The 19115-nt window shown below is 43.0% G+C and overlaps 1 protein-coding gene across 2 annotated transcripts in view; it reads right to left on the bottom strand.

Annotated features, from left to right (window-relative positions):
• Positions 1–378: 378 nt before the first annotated feature.
• The window catches only part of LOC109896622 (protein lin-7 homolog A), a 28159-nt gene continuing 9422 nt past the window's right edge, over positions 379–19115 (bottom strand). Inside the window, exons 2-6 of one of the 2 annotated variants that reach the window (XM_020490905.2) lie at positions 18823–18941; positions 12581–12652; positions 9700–9909; positions 4366–4581; positions 379–1828 (exon numbers count right to left, since the gene is read on the bottom strand). In XM_020490905.2, the coding sequence (XP_020346494.1) occupies positions 4366–4581; positions 9700–9909; positions 12581–12652; positions 18823–18941 (617 nt within the window). In that variant the 3' untranslated portion in view covers positions 379–1828. The remainder of the gene's footprint in view (positions 1829–4365; positions 4582–9699; positions 9910–12580; positions 12653–18822; positions 18942–19115) is intronic. The other variant, XM_020490904.2, reaches the window with a different exon arrangement.

The following is a 19115-nucleotide window of genomic DNA, read 5'->3' as shown; positions in this document are numbered from 1 at the left end:
TATGTTCTATATAGACAGTGTAGCTGGGGCAAGCAAATCCACATCCTCAGCTTGAGTTTCCTTCCACCATCTTACAAGGACCACTGAGCTCCGGCATTACTTTCAGTGTCTGCCTTCTGTGTTGACGTGCCATTGGCGATTGGGTTCATATTCAGATGCTTCAATTCAAGGGGGAATTATGATGTAAAAGCATCATCCACAGGCACTTCATCTCAGTGCCTGTCAGTGGAAGGCAGTGTCAGAACCAAGTGCTACTCTGCTGCCCTGTAACTCCCGTTCACAGCTCAAACAGACAGGGCTCACGAGTTAGTCCCCTTACCCCAGATTTCAGACGAGCACAATAGACACAGTAGAAGAAGAATCAGTTTGAGGTCAATAAAGTCGTCATTGTACACACGCACATATATTTATTTATACAAATATAATATGTATAACAATTGCATATCACCTGGTGTTGTCTTTTTTTTCTGTACAATCAGGAAGTACAGTACGTCAAATCAGGGAGTACAGTACGTCGAATCAGGAAGTACAGTAGATCGAATCAGGAAGTACAGTACGTCGAATCAGGAAGTACAGTACGTCCAGTCAGGAAGTACAGTACGTCCAGCCTAAAAAAATGCAAGTCGTCAATTAGAAAGAGAATAAGTAAATGTACAAAAGGGATCTGTCAGAGGCAAGATGAACTGCTCAAAAGTTGAGGGAAAAAACACGTTCATAGTCCAACCAGATTGGGCTATCAGGATGGCACATTGCACACAGTATGCCTGTCAAATGATCTAGCACTACTTCAATACCCACCCACAAAGGAACTAGGCCTATATAGAACATACATACTAGAGTTTGCTACTAGGAAAACCATCCAATGTATTGTTTGTCTGACTGTACTACAGATACAAGACTCCTTTTGATCAGTCTTGATCATCAACTGGTTTTCTAATAGCTTTGAATGAATCCACAGTGCAACTTGTTATACTTAAATACGGTTACTTGTCATGAGAATACTACGTCAGACGATAGGTAGAGGGTTGAAGGAGAGAGTTTAAAACAGAGGTCCCTTATTGATAAGACGACCGAGAACATTCCACAGTCTCTTCCTCTTTTAACAGCCATTTGATTTTAATGGCAGAAGCTGCCTTATGACACACAGTGCATAAGATACAGTTGACCGAGTATTCCATGGTTAACTTTTGTATCTTTACCACATACTGTATATCTCTAATCGTTACTTTTATGTGAAATGTAAAACCAACGAAAGTCTGTTATTGCTAAATCTACAAGTTTCCATACAAAATATTTTCTCACTGCAATATATAAGGTAAAAAAAGAGTTCACATTTATCCAAAGCAGGACAAGTTTGACACAAAAAAAGCAATGTTCATTCACACACAGACACAAGCTCCCATAGAAGAAACAATATCACTGTACAAAGCTATAGCAAAACCAAAGTCAGGAAACAAGTGAAATGAATTCAAAACAGATAACAAAAATAAACTATCACAAATGACGAGGAACATTGAGGAGGGTCTCAACTTTCAACTGTTAGAGGAAAACTTCAAATGAACACAAACAAAATAAAAGTTAAAAGGATGGGTTTCAGTGCTAGCCTCCAATGTCTCAAGTCACAAGCACCATTGTTTACATTTCAGAACACATATCATTCAGTTTTGCTTCCTTCTATTGGTGGTACATTGAAGGGGGAGAGAGAGTCTTCACTGCTTAACAGTATCATATTCTCCTCTACCAGGTGGTTCCTTCGGGATCCTCCGCACAGAGATGGACTTAGAACCTTGCTTTCGGTGTCCTTCACTACTTCTTCTTTTGGAACAGCCTGTGGGGGATAGATGTAAGGACAGCTGAGAGCAATGCTTGAAACCATTTGACAAGTCAGTACTTTGAAAGGTCAGTAAAGTGGGATGCTAATGTCATATTCTGGTAGAATTAGTTACAAAAAAAGTGTAGTGTACTCTGCTGTGAATTGCGAAAAGCCCATTGAACTGTGAAAAGCCAATTAAAAAGGATTGTGAATTAACCTTTTACTGCAGTGGGCTAAATCAGGGTCACACAGAGTGTTTCTTGGTAGTCTTAAACAAATCTACTTTGAAACAAAAGTGTACACCTCAGACAGATGGTTATGGACTTTTAAGAAGGAAGACACCTGTACCATGTCAGATATAGAGTTTAAATGTATACAATTTTGAGTTTGCATCCCAATATTACACTTTATATACATCACAGAAGACTGAAATATAACAAAACCGTCTGATGTAAAAACAGGATTTTCGGTCGGTTTTAGAAATAATGTTTATTAATTATGAAATTATGAAAAATATGAATAACATTCCACCCATGAGGCCACTAGGTCATTTGACAGCAGGAAATGGCTACATTCTGTGGCTTTCCCACTACTGAGAACAGAGATATAGCAGAGCTTATTGTGTCCTCGGCCTTGGTCAGCCTGGCCAGGTATGCGAGAGGAGACAGAATGGCCGGGCAGCGTGTCAGAGAGGAAGGCTACATGACGTACAGATTCCATGGTGCTTGCCACCTAGCAGCCTGTTCGCCGCGCATGTCGCTTGCTTGGCCACCGGCCTCTTGGCCCCTGTGGCAAAGCCCTGTAGTCAGCATGCCAGGGTTGATACAACATGATCCCTGCTCAGTCCCCACTCCATGCCTCTACTGCACAGGTCTCCAAGCTCACACATACCTCCCCGAGCTAAACGAGGCCTACACGAGGAGGGTTACTATCAAACGATCAGTGCCACTGAGGATCCCTTAGCCTGCGGGTGGTGTTAAGTCTTTTGTGATGTGCCTCGTTGAGGTATGTCAAGGGTACACTTTAAAGAATGCTCAGTTGAATTAGCCACAGCAACGTGTCATAGCTTCATCTGAGGCCAAGACAGGCTTGATATTACTACTACCTATCTTCAGAGTTGTCCTTATTTTTGCTTTATCACCTCCAGCAATCTAAGCAACGACAGGGTATATTTGTATACCATAAGTCTGCCTGAACGTTGCTCTGTGGTATGTGTTATAAAACATGTAGCATCCCATGAGCGTGAGCTCTTATTTGCTCAGCCATATCAAAAATAATTCACAAGCCACGCGGCTGAATTACTGACACAACATAGACGGTTATGACTGTACAGGGGATTGCAACTGCTTAGTTAACAAACACCCTGGAATAGATTAAGCGCTCATTCCAGGAACTTAATGTGTGCAGCAAGCATATGTTTAATGAAAAAATGAAAAGCTTAATATAAATCCTCTGTAACTTTTACCCAAAGGACAAGGCCTGGTATCATTCTGTAGTAGGAGCCTCTCTGACAGGAGCCTCTCTGGTACTCTCTCTGGGTATAAAGAGCCCAATGTGTTTTAAAGAACCACTGAACACGTCGATTGGCACTTCTGTTTTTTCTGTTGCTCATTAGAAAAACAAGATTTCAGTCTTGGAGGTTTGTTTCCGGACCGATTCCACGCTTGGTTAATGATGTCTGTCCCCCATGAGACACTGTAGATGCAGAAGCCTATTTCATGTTGTATTTGTGCAATTTTACATCTGACTACGGTGTTTGTTGCAGTATTTTTCAAGTTAAAAAAATGCGTAACATGTCTTATGTAAACCAAGCCAGGCTGCTGGGCAGGTCTGTCTCACTGTATGCTATTGAATAGAGAGCCATCACTGCAGCTGTTCACCCAATGTTAATGGGCAAATGTACTTCATTTAATCAATACCCATCCTTCATTTACCAGTTGTGACACACACATGTTCCAAACACTTTGTAGTCAATGTGGACACTAGAATAACTGTTTCTGACTCATATCGATGCCACATGGGCAGTTTTCAGAGGCATTCGTTGCGTTTTAAATGTTGTTGCTGTTTCGAATGTGCAATGTGTATCTCCAGACAATGCCAGCCTCCGTCAGTTCACCCTATTCCCCAAAAACCTTTGAGGTGCTAAAGAGTCCTGTGTGGCTCAGTTGGTAGAACATGGCGCTTGCAATACCATGGTTGTGGGTTAGAGTCTCAAGGGGGACAAGTGAGAAAATGTATGCTCTCGATAAGTGTGTCTGCTAAATGACGGAAATTAAAAATCTCTGTCAGATCCTTAAAACAGTATGAGTCTAAATTAAATCACAGTTTGTTGAATATGTAGCCAGTTTAGAGGACTGGTATTCTTACTGTTTCAGCTGTGTGGCCCTTCTCCTTGGTGGCCCCTTAGCCTGGTCCCAGATCTGTTTGTGCTGTCTTGCCAACACCTACAGTCATCCTTGGTGTGACAATGCCCATAGGAGTTGGCAAGACAGTACAAATAGATCTGGCACCAGGCTATGGTCCCCCACCCTTAAAGCAATGAAAAGCCTCACCTACGACATATGGTTCTGCTGGGTAGTGAGGTTCTGCTGCTGCTGGGCCTGCATGAGGAGCTGCTGCTGCTGGCGGCGGCGGGCCGTGCGGAGCTTCTCGAAGCGCGCCTCCATCTCCTCCAGGACCTTGGGCGTGTAGCGTACCACCAGCTTCACACTGTCCTTGGCTGCCTTCAGAAGCTCCACTGCCTTCTCGTGGTGCTCCCCCTCCACACTCTGGAGAGATACAGTGAAAGAGAAGAGACTCAGCACATTTAAGTAATGTGGTGGCAATGTTTTAGTGTTTTAGTGGTATGGTCTCTGAAGTCTGCCTCTGTTTCTTAATTGGCATGGACAGAGAAATAAAGGGACTTCTATGTAAGCAACAATGACACAGTTACACAGCAGCAGCTTCAGTTTCTAAATGGTTACTACCAATTAGGTTTGAAATGGAAGTCAAATGTATTTCTACTTAGTTCAACAAGCATTGCGTATTTGGTATAATTAGTACTTCCTCCTCAAGCCCAGAGTAATATATATAGGCTTGATTACCAACAACGACGAGACGGCCTACAGGGAGGAGGTGAGGGCCATCGGAGTGTGGTGTCAGGAAAATAACCTCACACTCAACGTCAACAAAACTAAGGAGATGATTGTGGACTTCAGGAAACAGCAGAGGGAACACCCCCCTATCCACATCGATGGAACAGTAGTGGAGAGGGTAGTAAGTTTTAAGTTCCTCGGCGTACACATCACAGACAAACTGAATTGGTCCACCCACACAGACAGCATCGTGAAGAAGGCGCAGCAGCGCCTCTTCAACCTCAGGAGGCTGAAGAAATTCGGCTTGTCACCAAAAGCACTCACAAACTTCTACAGATGCACAATCGAGAGCATCCTGTCGGGCTGTATCACCGCTGTATCACCGCATTATTCATCTCATATGTATACGTATATACTGTACTCTATATCATCTACTGCATCCTTATGTAATACATGTATCACTAGCCACTTTAACTATGCCACTTTGTTTACATACTCATCTCATATGTATATACTGCACTCGATACCATCTACTATATCTTGTCTATGCCGCTCTGTACCATCACTCATTCATATATCTTATGTACATATTCTTTATCCCCTTACACTTGTGTCTATAAGGTAGTAGTTTTGGAATTGTTAGCTAGATTACTTGTTAATACTGCATTGTCGGAACTAGAAGCACAAGCATTTCGCTACACTCACACTAAGATCTGCTAACCATGTGTATGTGACAAATAAAATTTGATTTGATATATACGACACACCTACTCATTCAAGGGTTTTTCTTTATTTGTACTATTTTCAAAAGATAATAAAGACATCAAAACTATGAAATAACATATGGAATCAAAAAGTGTTAAATAAATTAAAATATATTTGAGATTTGAGATTCTTCAAAGTAAACACCCTTTGCCTTGATGACAGCTTTGGCTTTCTCTCAACCAGCTTCATTAGATAGTCACTTGGAATGCATTTCAATTTTGTCAATTTTGTTAGACCAGCTCTTTCAGGAGGACTGGGCCAAAATTCACCCAAATTATTGTGGAATGTTTGCCCCAAGATTAAGGCATTAAAGGCAATGCCTCTAAATACTAATTGAGTGTACAATGGGGCAAAAAAGTATTTAGTCAGCCACCAATTGTGCAAGTTCTCCCACTTAAAAAGATGAGAGAGGCCTGTAATTTTCATCATAGGTACACTTCAACTATAACAGACAAAATGAGAAGAAAAAAATCCAGAAAATCACATTGTAGGATTTTTAATGAATTTATTTGCAAATTATGGTGGAAAACTTTTGTTATTGGCCAAATACTTATTTATCTCAATACTTTGTTATATACCCTTTGTTGGCAATGACAAAGGTCATAGTCTTCAAGGTTTTCACACACTGTTGCTGGTATTTTGGCCCATTCCTCCATGCAGATCTCCTCTAGAGCAGTGATGTTTTGGGGCTGTTCCTGGGCAACACAGACTTTCAACTCCCTCCAAAGATTTTCTATGGGGTTGAGATCTGGAGACTGGCTAGGCCACTCCAGGACCTTGAAATGCTTCTTACGAAGCCACTCCTTCGTTGCCCGGGTGGTGTGTTTGGGATCATTGTCATGCTGAAAGACCCAGCCACGTTTCATCTTCAATGCCCTTGCTGATGGAAGGAGGTTTTCACTCAAAATCTCACGATACATGGCCCCATTCATTCTTTCCTTTACACGGATCAGTCGTCCTGGTCCCTTTGCAGAAAAACAGCCCCAAAGCATGATGTTTCCACCCCCATGCTTCACAGTAGGTATGGTGTTCTTTGGATGCAACTCAGCATTCTTTGTCCTCCAAACACGACGAGTTGAGTTTTTACCAAAAAGTTATATTTTGGTTTCATCTGACCATATGACATTCTCCCAATCTTCTTCTGGATCATCCAAATGCTCTCTAGCAAACTTCAGACGGGCCTGGACATGTACTGGCTTAAGCAGGGGGACACGTCTGGCACTGCAGGATTTGAGTCCCTGGCGGCGTAGTGTGTTACTGATTTTAGGCTTTGTTACTTTGGTCCCAGCTCTCTGCAGGTCATTCACTAGGTGTGCTTCTGAGATTGAGTGAGATTGGGTGAGATCTTGCGTGGAGCCCCAGATCGAGGGAGATTATCAGTGGTCTTGTATGTCTTCCATTTCCTAATAATTGCTCCCACAGTTGATTTCTTCAAACTAAGCTGCTTACCTATTGCAGATTCAGTCTTCCCAGCCTGGTGCAGATCTACAATTTTGTTTCTGGTGTCCTTTGACAGCTCTTTGGTCTTGGCCATAGTGGAGTTTGGAGTGTGACTGTTTGAGGTTGTGGACAGGTGTCTTTTATCCTGATAACAAGTTCAAACAGGTGCCATTAATACAGGTAACGAGTGGAGGACAGAGGAACCTCTTAAAGAAGAAGTTACAGGTCTGTGAGAGCCAGAAATCTTGCTTGTTTGTAGGTGACCAAATACTTATTTTCCACCATAATATGCAAATTAATTCATAAAAAATCCTACAATGTGATTTTCTGGAATTTTTTTTCTCATTTTGTCTGTCATAGTTGAAGTGTACCTATGATGAAAATTACAGGCCTCTCTCATCTTTTTAAGTGGAAGCACATGCACAATTGGTGGCTGACTAAATATTTCTTTGCCCCACTGTATGTAAACTTCTGACCCACTGGGAATGTAATGAAAGAAATTAAAGCTGAAATAAATCATTCTCTCTTCCATTATTCTGACATTTCACATTCTTAAAATATAGTGGTGATCCTAACTGACTTAAGACAGGGAATTGTTACTAGGATTAAATGTCAGGAATTGTGAAAAACAGTGTTTAAATGTAGTTGGCTAAGGTGTATGTAAACTTCCGACTTCAGCTGTATCACCCACCACTGCAACCTGTATGCTCTCGTTGCAACAATTTCGGCTGATAATTTTAGAAAGAGAGGGTACAGATTGTCTAGCCCAGCCGATTTGTTGGGATCCAGGGGGCTGGGGGGGGGGGCTGAGATGTTAGGGGTAGCCAGGTGGAAAGCATGACCAGCCGTGGAAAAATGCTTATTGAAGTTATCGATTATCCTAGATTTATCAGTGGTGACAGTGTTCCCTATCCTCAGTGCAGTGGGCAGCTGGGAGGAGGTGCTCTTATTCTCCATGGATTTTAGTGTCCCCAAACGTTTGGGAGTTAGTGCTACAGGAAGCAAATTAACAGGTGTTCCTTGTTAAAAGTTCATTTGTGTAATTTCTTTCCTTCCTAATGCGTTTGAGCCAATCAGTTGTGTTGTGACAAGGTAGGGGGGTATACAGAAGATAGCCCTATTTGGTAAAAGACCAAGTCCATATTATGACAAGAACAGCTCAAATAAGCAGAGAGAAATGGCAGTCCATCATTACTTTGAGACATGAGGGTCAGTCAACCTGGAAAATATCAAAAAGCAGTAAGCGCTACAATGAAACTGTCTCTCATGAGGAACGCCACAGGAAAGGAAGACCCAGAGTTACCTCTGCTGCAGAGGATAAATTCATTAGAGATAACTGCACCTCAGATTGCAGCCCAAATAAATTCTTCACAGAGTTCAAGTAACAGACACATCTCAACATCAACTGTTCAGAGGAGACAGGCCTTTATGGTTGCTGCAAATAAACTATTTCTAAAGGACAATTACCCAACACACCTCCAGATTGTGAAAAGGCTATTTGACCAAGAAAGAAAGTGATGGAGTGCTGCATCAGATGACCTGGCCTCCACAATCACCCGACCTCAACCCAATTGAGATGGTTTGGGATTGGACCGCAGAATGAAGGAAAAGCAGTCAACGAGTGCTCAGCATATGTGGGAACTCCTTCAAGACTACTGAAAAACCATTCCAGGTGAAGCTGGTTGAGAGAATGCCAAGCGTGTGCAAAGCTGTCATCAAGGCAAAGGGTGACTACTTTGAAGAATCTAAAATATAAAAGATATTCTGATTTGTTTAACACTTTTTTTGGTTACTACATGATTCCATATGTTATTTCATAGTTTTGATGTCTTCAACAATTATTCTACAATGTAGAAAATAGTAAAAATAAAGCAAAACCCTTGAATGAGTAGGCGTGTACAAACTTTTGACTGGTACTGTATATTTTCACATAAACATTCTGGATGTCACGGAAATCAAATGACTCCTTTATGAAGATAGCTTTTTAAAGCACACGTTTGATTAGTGTTTGTCTGAAGGCAGTTTTAATTCCAAACACATCCTGACTTTACCATGTAAATTGGTTTTCATTTGATGGTGTAAATGGAGAGTTACGGAATAGGATTCGGCAAGGAGTGACTTTGAATGGCAAAACCGCTAAGCCGTGTGAAGCTTGGAACACTTTGCTCATGGTGACATTTGCTTCTTCTAAAAAACGGTCGCTTTGATATAGCGTTTGTTGTTGCCCATTGCTTTAGTCATTTAGTCATAGATAGCTCTCCTTTATCTTGGACGCTGGCTCACTATAAGCCTCTTTTTATTTAGGCTTCAGAAAACCAATCACTCTGCATGACCCTATCAATATTCTGAAAGTTTGACTCAAGGTTTAGACAGAATGCTTCCCTGCTCGGATGTGGCTTGTCAGAAAAAGTCAAGCAAGATGAGAAAATGAATACCTTGAAATATTAACAACAGCACACAACTGTGATTGGGATTCGTAATATAGAAGATGCGAATTCACCGAATATCATAAATAGGGTACAGAGTTTTTCCTGGTTGGTTCACGTGGTCAGGAAGATCTGACCATGTAACCAAACCTAGCGGTAATAGTAAATAAGCAATACATACCACACCATTGACAGACAGGAGCTGGTCCCCTCGCTTCAGGCCCCCATGCCTCTCAGCCAAGCCCCCTGGGATGATGCGGGAGATATAGATGGGAGAGTTCTGCTCCTTGCCGCCCATCACGTTGAAACCCAGCCCCTCCTCCGTCTTGGGCAGCTCTACCACTCGGGGGTGAGAGTGACCCTCGCTGGCCGCAAAGGCTGCAACTGTGGCCTGCAGAGAGAGACAGGCGAGATGGTAACGATCAGACCATTATTGGTGTGCTCAGCACTAACTCCACGCCCTATACCACCCTATTCTGTCTACCACACAAATAGATTAGATAATGACGATACTAAGTGAACTGGGATTGCATTTCCCAACAGCCAAATAAACTTTCCCAAGTGTACAGACTTAAATTCACTCTGAGGGTGGGACCTTCTGACTTCTCTCTCTAAATGGGGCTTAGAGACGTCCAGTAGGGCTGAGAATAACAAAGTCAAAGCCAAGGTGATGTATTGTATAGCCATGTGAGATGTTTTCTGGCTCTGTAAGAACATGAATTAGCACATATCTGTCGCAGCTGGAGAAGAAGAAGCGAGATAACTTCCACCCCCACTAACTAAATGTCTGTGAGCCTTCCACTGGCTTGGGATGGCTTTCAAGTTCTAGACGAATCTTCTCCTCTCCTTGTCGTCTGAAACAAAGTGTACAGGAGCTTGTTAGCCCAGCCTGGGAAAGGAACAGCAGATGTACATCGCCACGGGTGCCGGTCTGTCAAGTCTGTCTCGTTATTATTGAGCAATACTTTCTCGGGAAACTGCAGGGGAAAAAGGCCTCTGTTTCAAAGCTTGGCGTATGTGGATCCAATGTTTTCCCTAGCAGGTGAAAGCCCTGAGATCCTCCACTTTTTCGTCCCCCCCCTTTCCATCTCTCTCTCTCCATCTCTCTCTCCCACTGTGAGTAAAGAAGCACTGTGTTCAGTAGGCCACCATCCCCTCTCTGGCTAACGGCATATCGACCTTCACAAATGTATCTCCCTTCCCGAGAGGAAGAAACTAGATGGCATATGGCTGCCTCCTCCAAATGCAAAAACGTGTCTGGGGCGAACCAAACAAAAATTACAGCTTACTGGGAAATTGCCCAAGTAATGTCACAGTACCGTATGGAAATGACTTCATTTCATAAAATGTTATCATCATCAGCCATCAGTTCAGCTCAGTCTTTTCTCTGGAGCACCATAGACTAAGTGGTCTCCCATCTCTAGAAGATAAAAGATAAGAACCTCAGGCCAGGAATTACAGCCTGGAATTGATTCAATTAATTGGGTAATAAACTGAATCAAGTGCTCATGTTCTCAGGTGGAACACATTTTAATTGGTAAACGCTCACCAGCAACACTACAGCAAAGGCATCTAAAATAACATCTACCCTGCTAATGCCTCAAGATGTATCAAGGGATCCCTGGTTTTCCATAGGACTATAACATGTTTTTTAGGCCCCCGGTGTCCTACTTAAAGTGATTCATGTGAAATGCCCTGAGTGCTGCCCTCCAGACCTTTGGTCAGTGATGTACTTGAAGAGGAGGCTGATGAAACAAGCACCGGCTCAGCTAAATGGGAAACTCTCAGGAGGGCAGCACTTTCAAAAACAGCGCACCATCTCATTTCGATGTCATCGATTGAAATCACTCCCGTGGGCGTGGAAGCCAGTGAACGGACTTTGCTCTATGTTAATTGCTGCTCCGCTGGTGGCTACATTTAATATGCTTTTGAAAAGACTGGTGATGGACAAGGACAAGTTGAAAGGCACTTCATGCTGTCGTCATTGCTTTCTTGTGTAAACAGTGTCATATGGACAATCTGGCTTACTTTAACACTGTTAAATACAAGCCCCAAGGCCTCTTTCATGAATTGTAAAGCAGTTTGATTAGACCTATCTACATTCTCTCTTTCAAAACAGCCTTTGAATAAGCTTTGAAAATAAAATGATTTGTTTATGAATATGTACTTTATAATGTTGAACAGGGACCTTGAATATTCAACAAATGATGGATATTTGAAGGGAAATATCAACAGCAGCATACCATCAACCTCAAAACCATTTGATCTGAGCAGGTTAGAAAGAGTTTTTTGATATTCCATCAACATCAGACACAGTGGTGTCCTTCAATAGGCCTAAGCTATGTCTTTGCATACCTTTCATCCAAGGTGGAAATTCACAACACAATCCACAGTCTGATTAAAGTCGGAAAAAAAGGTTACCCCGTTTACTTCTCCGTTTACTACTGAACCACAGTCAAAGTTTTGCAAACCATTTGCGATTGAAGAGACGATGTTTCGCTGACAAAAAAAAGAGCCCTTTGGAATTGTACTCCACACCGGGCCTACTTATCCATTCATCCTGCTTGCCCAGTGTTGTCAATCAATCCGTGTCCTACTCCTCTGTGTGCCCAGTCTCTGGAAGGAGCAGCCAATTGAATCAGTCAGTGTGCGTACCTCCCTATGTTGCCCCATGTCTTCTTCACTCCCTCTCTGATGTTTTGTGAACACTGGGAGGACGGAGATGCACTCCTCTCTCTCATCTCACCCTCCCTCTTGATTCCCTCTTTTCCTGTCCCCCTTTCACTGTTAGAGATCTGCTTGCTTTATTCTCCTCCACAAAAGAAACTCTCCTCAGAAGGAATATGAATGAGCGGTGGCAGAGGGACTCATTGGTAGAACCTCTCAAGTGTTTACATCCAAGGTCTGCTAATGAGTAATTCATTTGTACACCAAACCGGCTCCAGTCTTTGATCATCTGAAGGAGACATGATGGGTGTTTGTGTATCTAGGCTACATTGTACAGTATCTTTTGGCCTCAGGTGTGGTAAATACAGCTAAGCCGGTCTGAGATGTTTGCTCACCTTCGCTGTAGCCCGTGCCTGGTACTCCGGACAGCCATTGACTGTGATTGTTTCATGCATGTACTGGTACACCTGAAAGAGAGAGAAAAATGGACCAACCATGAGCGTATTTTCTCAGTACCTTTTGAATTGTCTGCTACATTTCTCCAAGTCTCTTGCATGTTCAATCCATGTCGTAGGCTACCAGACTTGTTAGTTGGCAGGGTTAGGTTTTTGATTTCAATTCAAACCTGTATTTTGAGAGTGTTTTATTTTGCAAATACCTCCGAAGATTATGTAGATATTCATTGGATTTCTTCATCCACCTGGATCCACCTCTCACTGTTAATAAACTGCACACTATTTGGTGCCTGATCCTGCTGCCTCCTGCTACTTACTGCCCTTAAGGCTGCTCAAACATCTGGTCCCTACGACAATTAGCATAAGCAAACCGTGGTGCATCAGTAAGTACAAAATACTCATAGCACACTGTGGTGTGGCGCTACTACCCCTTTTGGTTTTCTCTCATGTGGGTAACACATGGCACTGAGTAAATAAACTGAAGAGAGTGGAGTTTGGAACGGAGTAGCGAGTGGAGCTAAGACTCTTGGTACTGTAGGTGAATTTCGGCTGAGGATTTACCCCGGTGTTCTACCAAAAAGCATCAGACCTGTCTGTTTCCAGCTCCATGGCCCAGCTCCTGGTACTTACTGGGCCATGGCTCAGTGGATCTGACCTGACTTGGGGTCAAGGCAAGGCCACTGGGGCTCTTCGGGCATCATTTAATATACTGAGCAAAAATAAAAACACAACATGCAACAATTTCAACGATTTTACTGAGTTACAGTAATAAGGAAATCAGTCATATAAGGAAATCAGTCAATTGAAATAAATTCATTAGGTCCTAATTCATTAGGTACTAATCATTCACATGATTGGGCAGGGGTGCAGCCATGAGTGGTCCTGGGAGGTCACTTGGGGCCAGGCCCACCCACTGGGGAGACAGGACCTGCCAATCAGAATGAGTTTTTCCCACAAAAGGGCTTTATTACAGACATAAATACTCCTCAGTTTCATCAGCTGTCCAGTTGGCTGGTCTCAGATGATCCCACAAGTGAAGAAGCCGGATGTGGAGGTCCTGGGTTACACATGATCTGCGGTGTGAGACGTACAGCCAAATTCTCTAAAACAACATTGGAGGCGGCTTATGGTAGAGAAATGAACATTACATTTTCTGGCAACAATTCTGGTGGACATTCCAGCAGTCAGCATGCCAATTGCACGCTCCCTCAGTCCTCTGTGGAATTGTGTTGTGACAAAACTGCACATTTTAGAGTGGCCTTTCATTGTCCACAGCACAAGGTGTACCTGTGTCCTGATCATGCTGTTTAATCAGCTTCTTGATATGCCAAACATGTCAGGTGGATGGATTATCTTGGCAAAGGAGAAATGCTCACTAACAGGGATGTAAACAAATTTGTTCCCAAAATTTGAGAGAAATCAACTTTTTGTGCGTATGGAACATTTCTGGGATCTTTTACTTCAGCTCATGAAACATGGGACCAACACTTTACATGTTGCGTTTATATTTTTGTTCAGTAATACATAACAATGGCTAACTGTGAATGATGTTTAACACCTCACAAAGCAACTGTATTGATTATGCAGAGGTTGCTGACTCCGCTCTTCACAAGTCCTCACTGTTGGCCCTAGCTATGGAATCACAACGTTCCTAGTATAACTTAAGGGTGTATACACTAGTGGAACTCTGGTGTTACAGTCAAAAAGCAGTTCTTTGTTTTTCAGCTGAGCGACTCTTTGATTTCCAATATTGAACACCATCTTGGGACCTTATTCCAGGACACCTCTTCCACATCTACAGTGTGTTCTTACCTCCTCTAAAGAGGAGTCAGCATTATGTGCCAGTGGAAAGCTTTCAGGTGTAAAAGAGCCATTTTCTTGTCGTTTCTATAGTCGTTTCTATACATAGTCGTTTCTATACAGAATATGACATACTGTTTCGACACCATTTTACAATAGCCCCCCCAGTGCACAGTATGACATTATCATTGAAAATTTGAATTTGTTCTTAACTGACTTGCCTAGTTAAATAAAGGTACATTTTTAAAAATGACACCTTCCTCTGGTGATCCAACAAACAACTGGAAACATTATGAATGTTCTGATTAGTGTTGCATTGTTGAACATTACATGAGACATTGGCCTACATCCCCATACAGGGTCATGTAATTGTTTGATGTGACTCATGTTATCCCACATCCTTTGTGTGTTTTAGCCAAGAGGCTTGCGGCTGCTCCATTCTATAAATATTTGTTTCAGTGCATCGCTTTTCACATAAAGATACTGCATCCATCCATCATTGTGAGCCTGATTTAAATACACTTAAGATGTATGGGCTGTTGTGTATTCAAGGTCTCAGTGGATGCCTTGCTGTGAGTCAGGATAATTGTGTCTAGGAAACACGTGAATAACAATAAAGGTCAAGCTATTTCAATCTGTAATTTGCTTAACTATATGCACAAACATCCACGAGTTGAAGTGCAAATTGGATTTACCACTAACTACTGCTGAATTATTCAACGAGCAAACCAAATTCAATTGTAACGTCTCAAACCCTTCTTGAAGAACAACATTGACTTTGTTTTTTTTCCTGTGCAGTGAATTGAAAGCTTTTTCATGCTATTGTTTTTCGCTGGAATGAAAACTAATAGGGATTTTACTCATCAGCTCACACCTCGGTATGTCTCTACAAAGGAGAGCATGTGTTTTCTGGGCTCAACCATCATTCAATATTTCTGTATGATGAGCTGGAGCAAAACAAGGCCCTTGCCTCTTTGCGACTTCAACGTGCTTCATCTGTGTTTCAACAATAAAACAAGTGGTTTCGTGAAGCCTTGGTATATCCGACTGATGAAAAACAAAGTCCATTGTTGATGTGAAAATAAAATAACAACCTCAAGCTCACAATTCATTATGGTCAACCAAATAAATCAATTGCATTTTGTTCTGAGCAAGTAGTTCACTTACAAAAATAAGATATTGGAGCTTTTTAGGTTGACCATAATGAACCCAGTTGAACTCAGTCTGACAACACTGTTAATGAATGAACTTAACCTTCTGTTCTGATAATTCATTGGGGGAAAATAATCTCCAATAACATAAAGAAAACAGTCACAACATGGAACAAATTGCTGTGTTATTTTTGCCCTCAGTTGATGTTGTGAAGCTCCAGGGAACATACAGACACATGCAGGTAGAAAGAGCGTGAGAGAGAGAGAACAAGATTTGAAAGACTTGCACTCCTGAAGACATAATTTCTACCTCATTCCCCCTCCTGTTACTACGCATCCATCTTTACCTCCGAACTCTACTTTCTTCCTGTCCCTCCTGAATATACTCTCTCTCTCTCTCTTCCCCCTCTCTCCTGACTCTCCGGTTCACTGGGCGTAAACCACGACAGGCTTTCATTAACCCAGATCTATTTAACCTCTGTGGAAGGCTCATTGTGCTTGATGGGCTGGGGGCTACCCGTCTACCGCCAGCCTTACGAGGACGACACAATGCCTGATAGTGGAGAGAGCTGCCCGGAAGGTGCCTGGCACGACGCGTGTAACCATGGCTCCCCGACCGTCTCCCTCTCTTTACTGAGTCGGGGAGTGGAGAGAAAAATGGGGAAGGATGAGACGGAGAGAGAGAGAGCTTGAAGAGCTCTCCTTCTCCTCTCTCTAGCTGACTGAGTTTAAAGGGGTCATTTGGTAGAAGCAAAATGGCATTTAATAACTGTTCATTCACAGACCTCCCTCGCTCTGTCAGCATGACACAAAAAGAGAATATTAAACACACAGAGATAATTAAATGAAGTGGCTTTCAGCCTTCAGCTCACAGTAAATGTAGTAAGAGACTAAGGTCTGCCCTCAATGGAGCGGCACACAAATCCTTTCCTTTATATGAATTCAAAGTGAGACCCGTATTCATATGCCCTGTTCCATTATCATCAGGCTACTACAACTCTACGATCACATAATTGATTCAGTTCATTGGAACATACTATGCTTTTTTTTGTGACTAATGAAAGTCATGATTCTATTTCATGTGTGGAATGAATCGTTTGCTCGGGTTGAATCGTTTGCTCGGGCTTCTCGGATGATTTTCATCAGGATATGCATAGCGCTTTAAGTCAAGCCAACAGAGTGGCTGGAAATCATCAAAAACTCCATCATTTCCAGCTGGTTAGCGCTCCCAGTCGTCTTCCCTGGTGTCCTTCCCTTTCCATTTGCAAAGCAGATTGACTCTGACAACTCATTCAGGGACATTCCCTGAGCTCTGAGATGTCATTGATAGACAAGGTTGGGAAGAGCAACGCTCCTCCTCACTCCATCTCTCTGTAATTGTGGGTCTTTCACCTTAGCAAGCATTTCCATCCCCCATCAATTTCCCCTATCAACAGTTAGCCAGTTAACCCCCTCACCCATAGCTAGGCTGATTCATGTGGCTGTAAATACTATTGACACTGTGAAGAAGGTTTTCAGCCGGATCACCTCTGACTTCTACAGTAGAGACATGATCAAGCTACCCTGGTCTGTGGGATTCTGTCTGCTCATCAGACCATGAAATGAGCTTCACCAGCAGATATGAGACGAGGGGAACAAATCAAATTGCTCAATTATAATACCTGGTGGCCCCAGCTTAATGCAGTATAGGTCATCTGCATTAATGAAATGACACGCAGGTGAATCCCAATACCGCACAACAATATATGGCTCTGACGCAACCCTTAATCTCCCTGTAATAGCTGTGGAGGAAATTATTGAGTGACCTACTATGTTGTTTAATTGAACATATGCTGTTTTTACTTGGAGAGTTGTACATTGTTATACATTAGTATTTTGCTGATACAGGCTTGTCTTGTGTGACTTAGTCATTTGTCTGGGCGTACAGATAAGAGCCGTTTAGGTGTGACTGCAGTATGTGACATTCTGTTTTAACAATCTACAGGAACCTAGACGTGTGGAAACAACATGCAGGACGGAACGGACAAAATGGTGGCAATGGTTGAGTGGTTGTTATTGATTGCTTCATTTTTGCAAATCTAATAATAAAGTTGTTTTGAAGAATACAGTCTCTCTCCTTTTGGTTAGAATCCCCACGACGTGGCTCTCTCAACTACAAAGATTTCCCATCTGCAGACATTGCAGCACAGAACAGGGTGATTGCATTACGATTAACTCACCAATGTAGCTCAAAGAGGCTCAGCGGTCTAGTCCTGCTTTGTCAGGGTATTAAGAGCGAGCCGGGGGGGGGAGTGTTTTACGATGCTCGTCACTGTCCATAGTCTGGGGAAAATGTGCATGTGCTAGGAAAGTGAATGCAGGCGTTGTGACAACATTGCTGGATTGTAAACACATGTGACATTCTCACGTATGGCAAGCTATTGCGCCATTCACATAAACACCATGTTCTCTGATCTTCCATAGAGACGTGGGAGCATTTATCGCCTTGGGAGTTTGTTAGTCCAATAACCACTGACGTGAACACCACAGCTGTTGAATGTTGCAGCGTAACTGTATGTGCTGATAACGATCTCTGTAATAACAGCAATCATCATCATGGCCACGACCACTCATCTTCACTCTCCAGCTCCTCTAGCAGTCAGACCTCTACGAGAAAGAGCCATTCTGCACCGTGGCAAAGTGTCAGCTCACACAAGGACGTAATTGACTGGAAACTATGGCCACGTCAGCCTCTGCAACCAATCCAAGCTGATCCTCTCTAGTTTCCCTGGTGACTGGATGTGTTGTTGGTGGTTGAAGTGTTTCTCTCGCTCTTTCCCTCTCAATGGCCAGCTGTTGTAACCTAGTCTGTAGGGTGCTGCCTAGCTGCTACTCCTGGCAGAGACATGACGCCTCCCCCACCACCAGGCAGCACCAGGCTCCAGTGTCTCTGCCTGACTCCCAGGCCAGGCTTCTCTCATCCTGCTCTTCAATGAAAGGGCCAGCCCACCCTGACATTTCCTCTGGTAGATTACATTTCCTACTAGATGACCTCAGTCTGTATTGATGGCCCTCTTACCCTTCAGTCTGTGTGTCTGAGCTGACCACGTCTGGGAAAACACCCCTAAAAGTCTGCATTGTTGTGTAGCCACATTTATTCATTCAAATAACCATCAGTCACCTGTGGTCAATTTCCCTGTGTTGGCAGGAGCAAAAGGACCCCGGGGCCGTGGTGCAGGGGAATCGACTCACCTCTCTAATGGCTGTGCAGAACTCACTCTGCAACACCAACTTCAGGGACTGCAGCTTGTGACCCGGGACGTCTCCGGACTCCTGTAGCTTCTCCAGCAGCTCAATCGCCCTGGCCACATCTGAGAAAGAGAGAGAGAGGGAGGAGAGAGGGGGAGAGGCAAAGAGAAGGAGAGAGAGGAAGAGGTAAGGAGAGGTGGAGAAAGTCAGAGAGAGAGAGAGAGAGAAATGACAAGAAGGAAAAAAATGCCCCATTGAATTACATTAACCTCAGCCTTGAAAAAGAAGTCCGGAGT

Source organism: Oncorhynchus kisutch, linkage group LG9 (assembly GCF_002021735.2).
Source record: "Oncorhynchus kisutch isolate 150728-3 linkage group LG9, Okis_V2, whole genome shotgun sequence".
NCBI lineage: Eukaryota > Metazoa > Chordata > Actinopteri > Salmoniformes > Salmonidae > Oncorhynchus > Oncorhynchus kisutch.
This window is presented reverse-complemented; position numbering and strand designations above follow the sequence as displayed.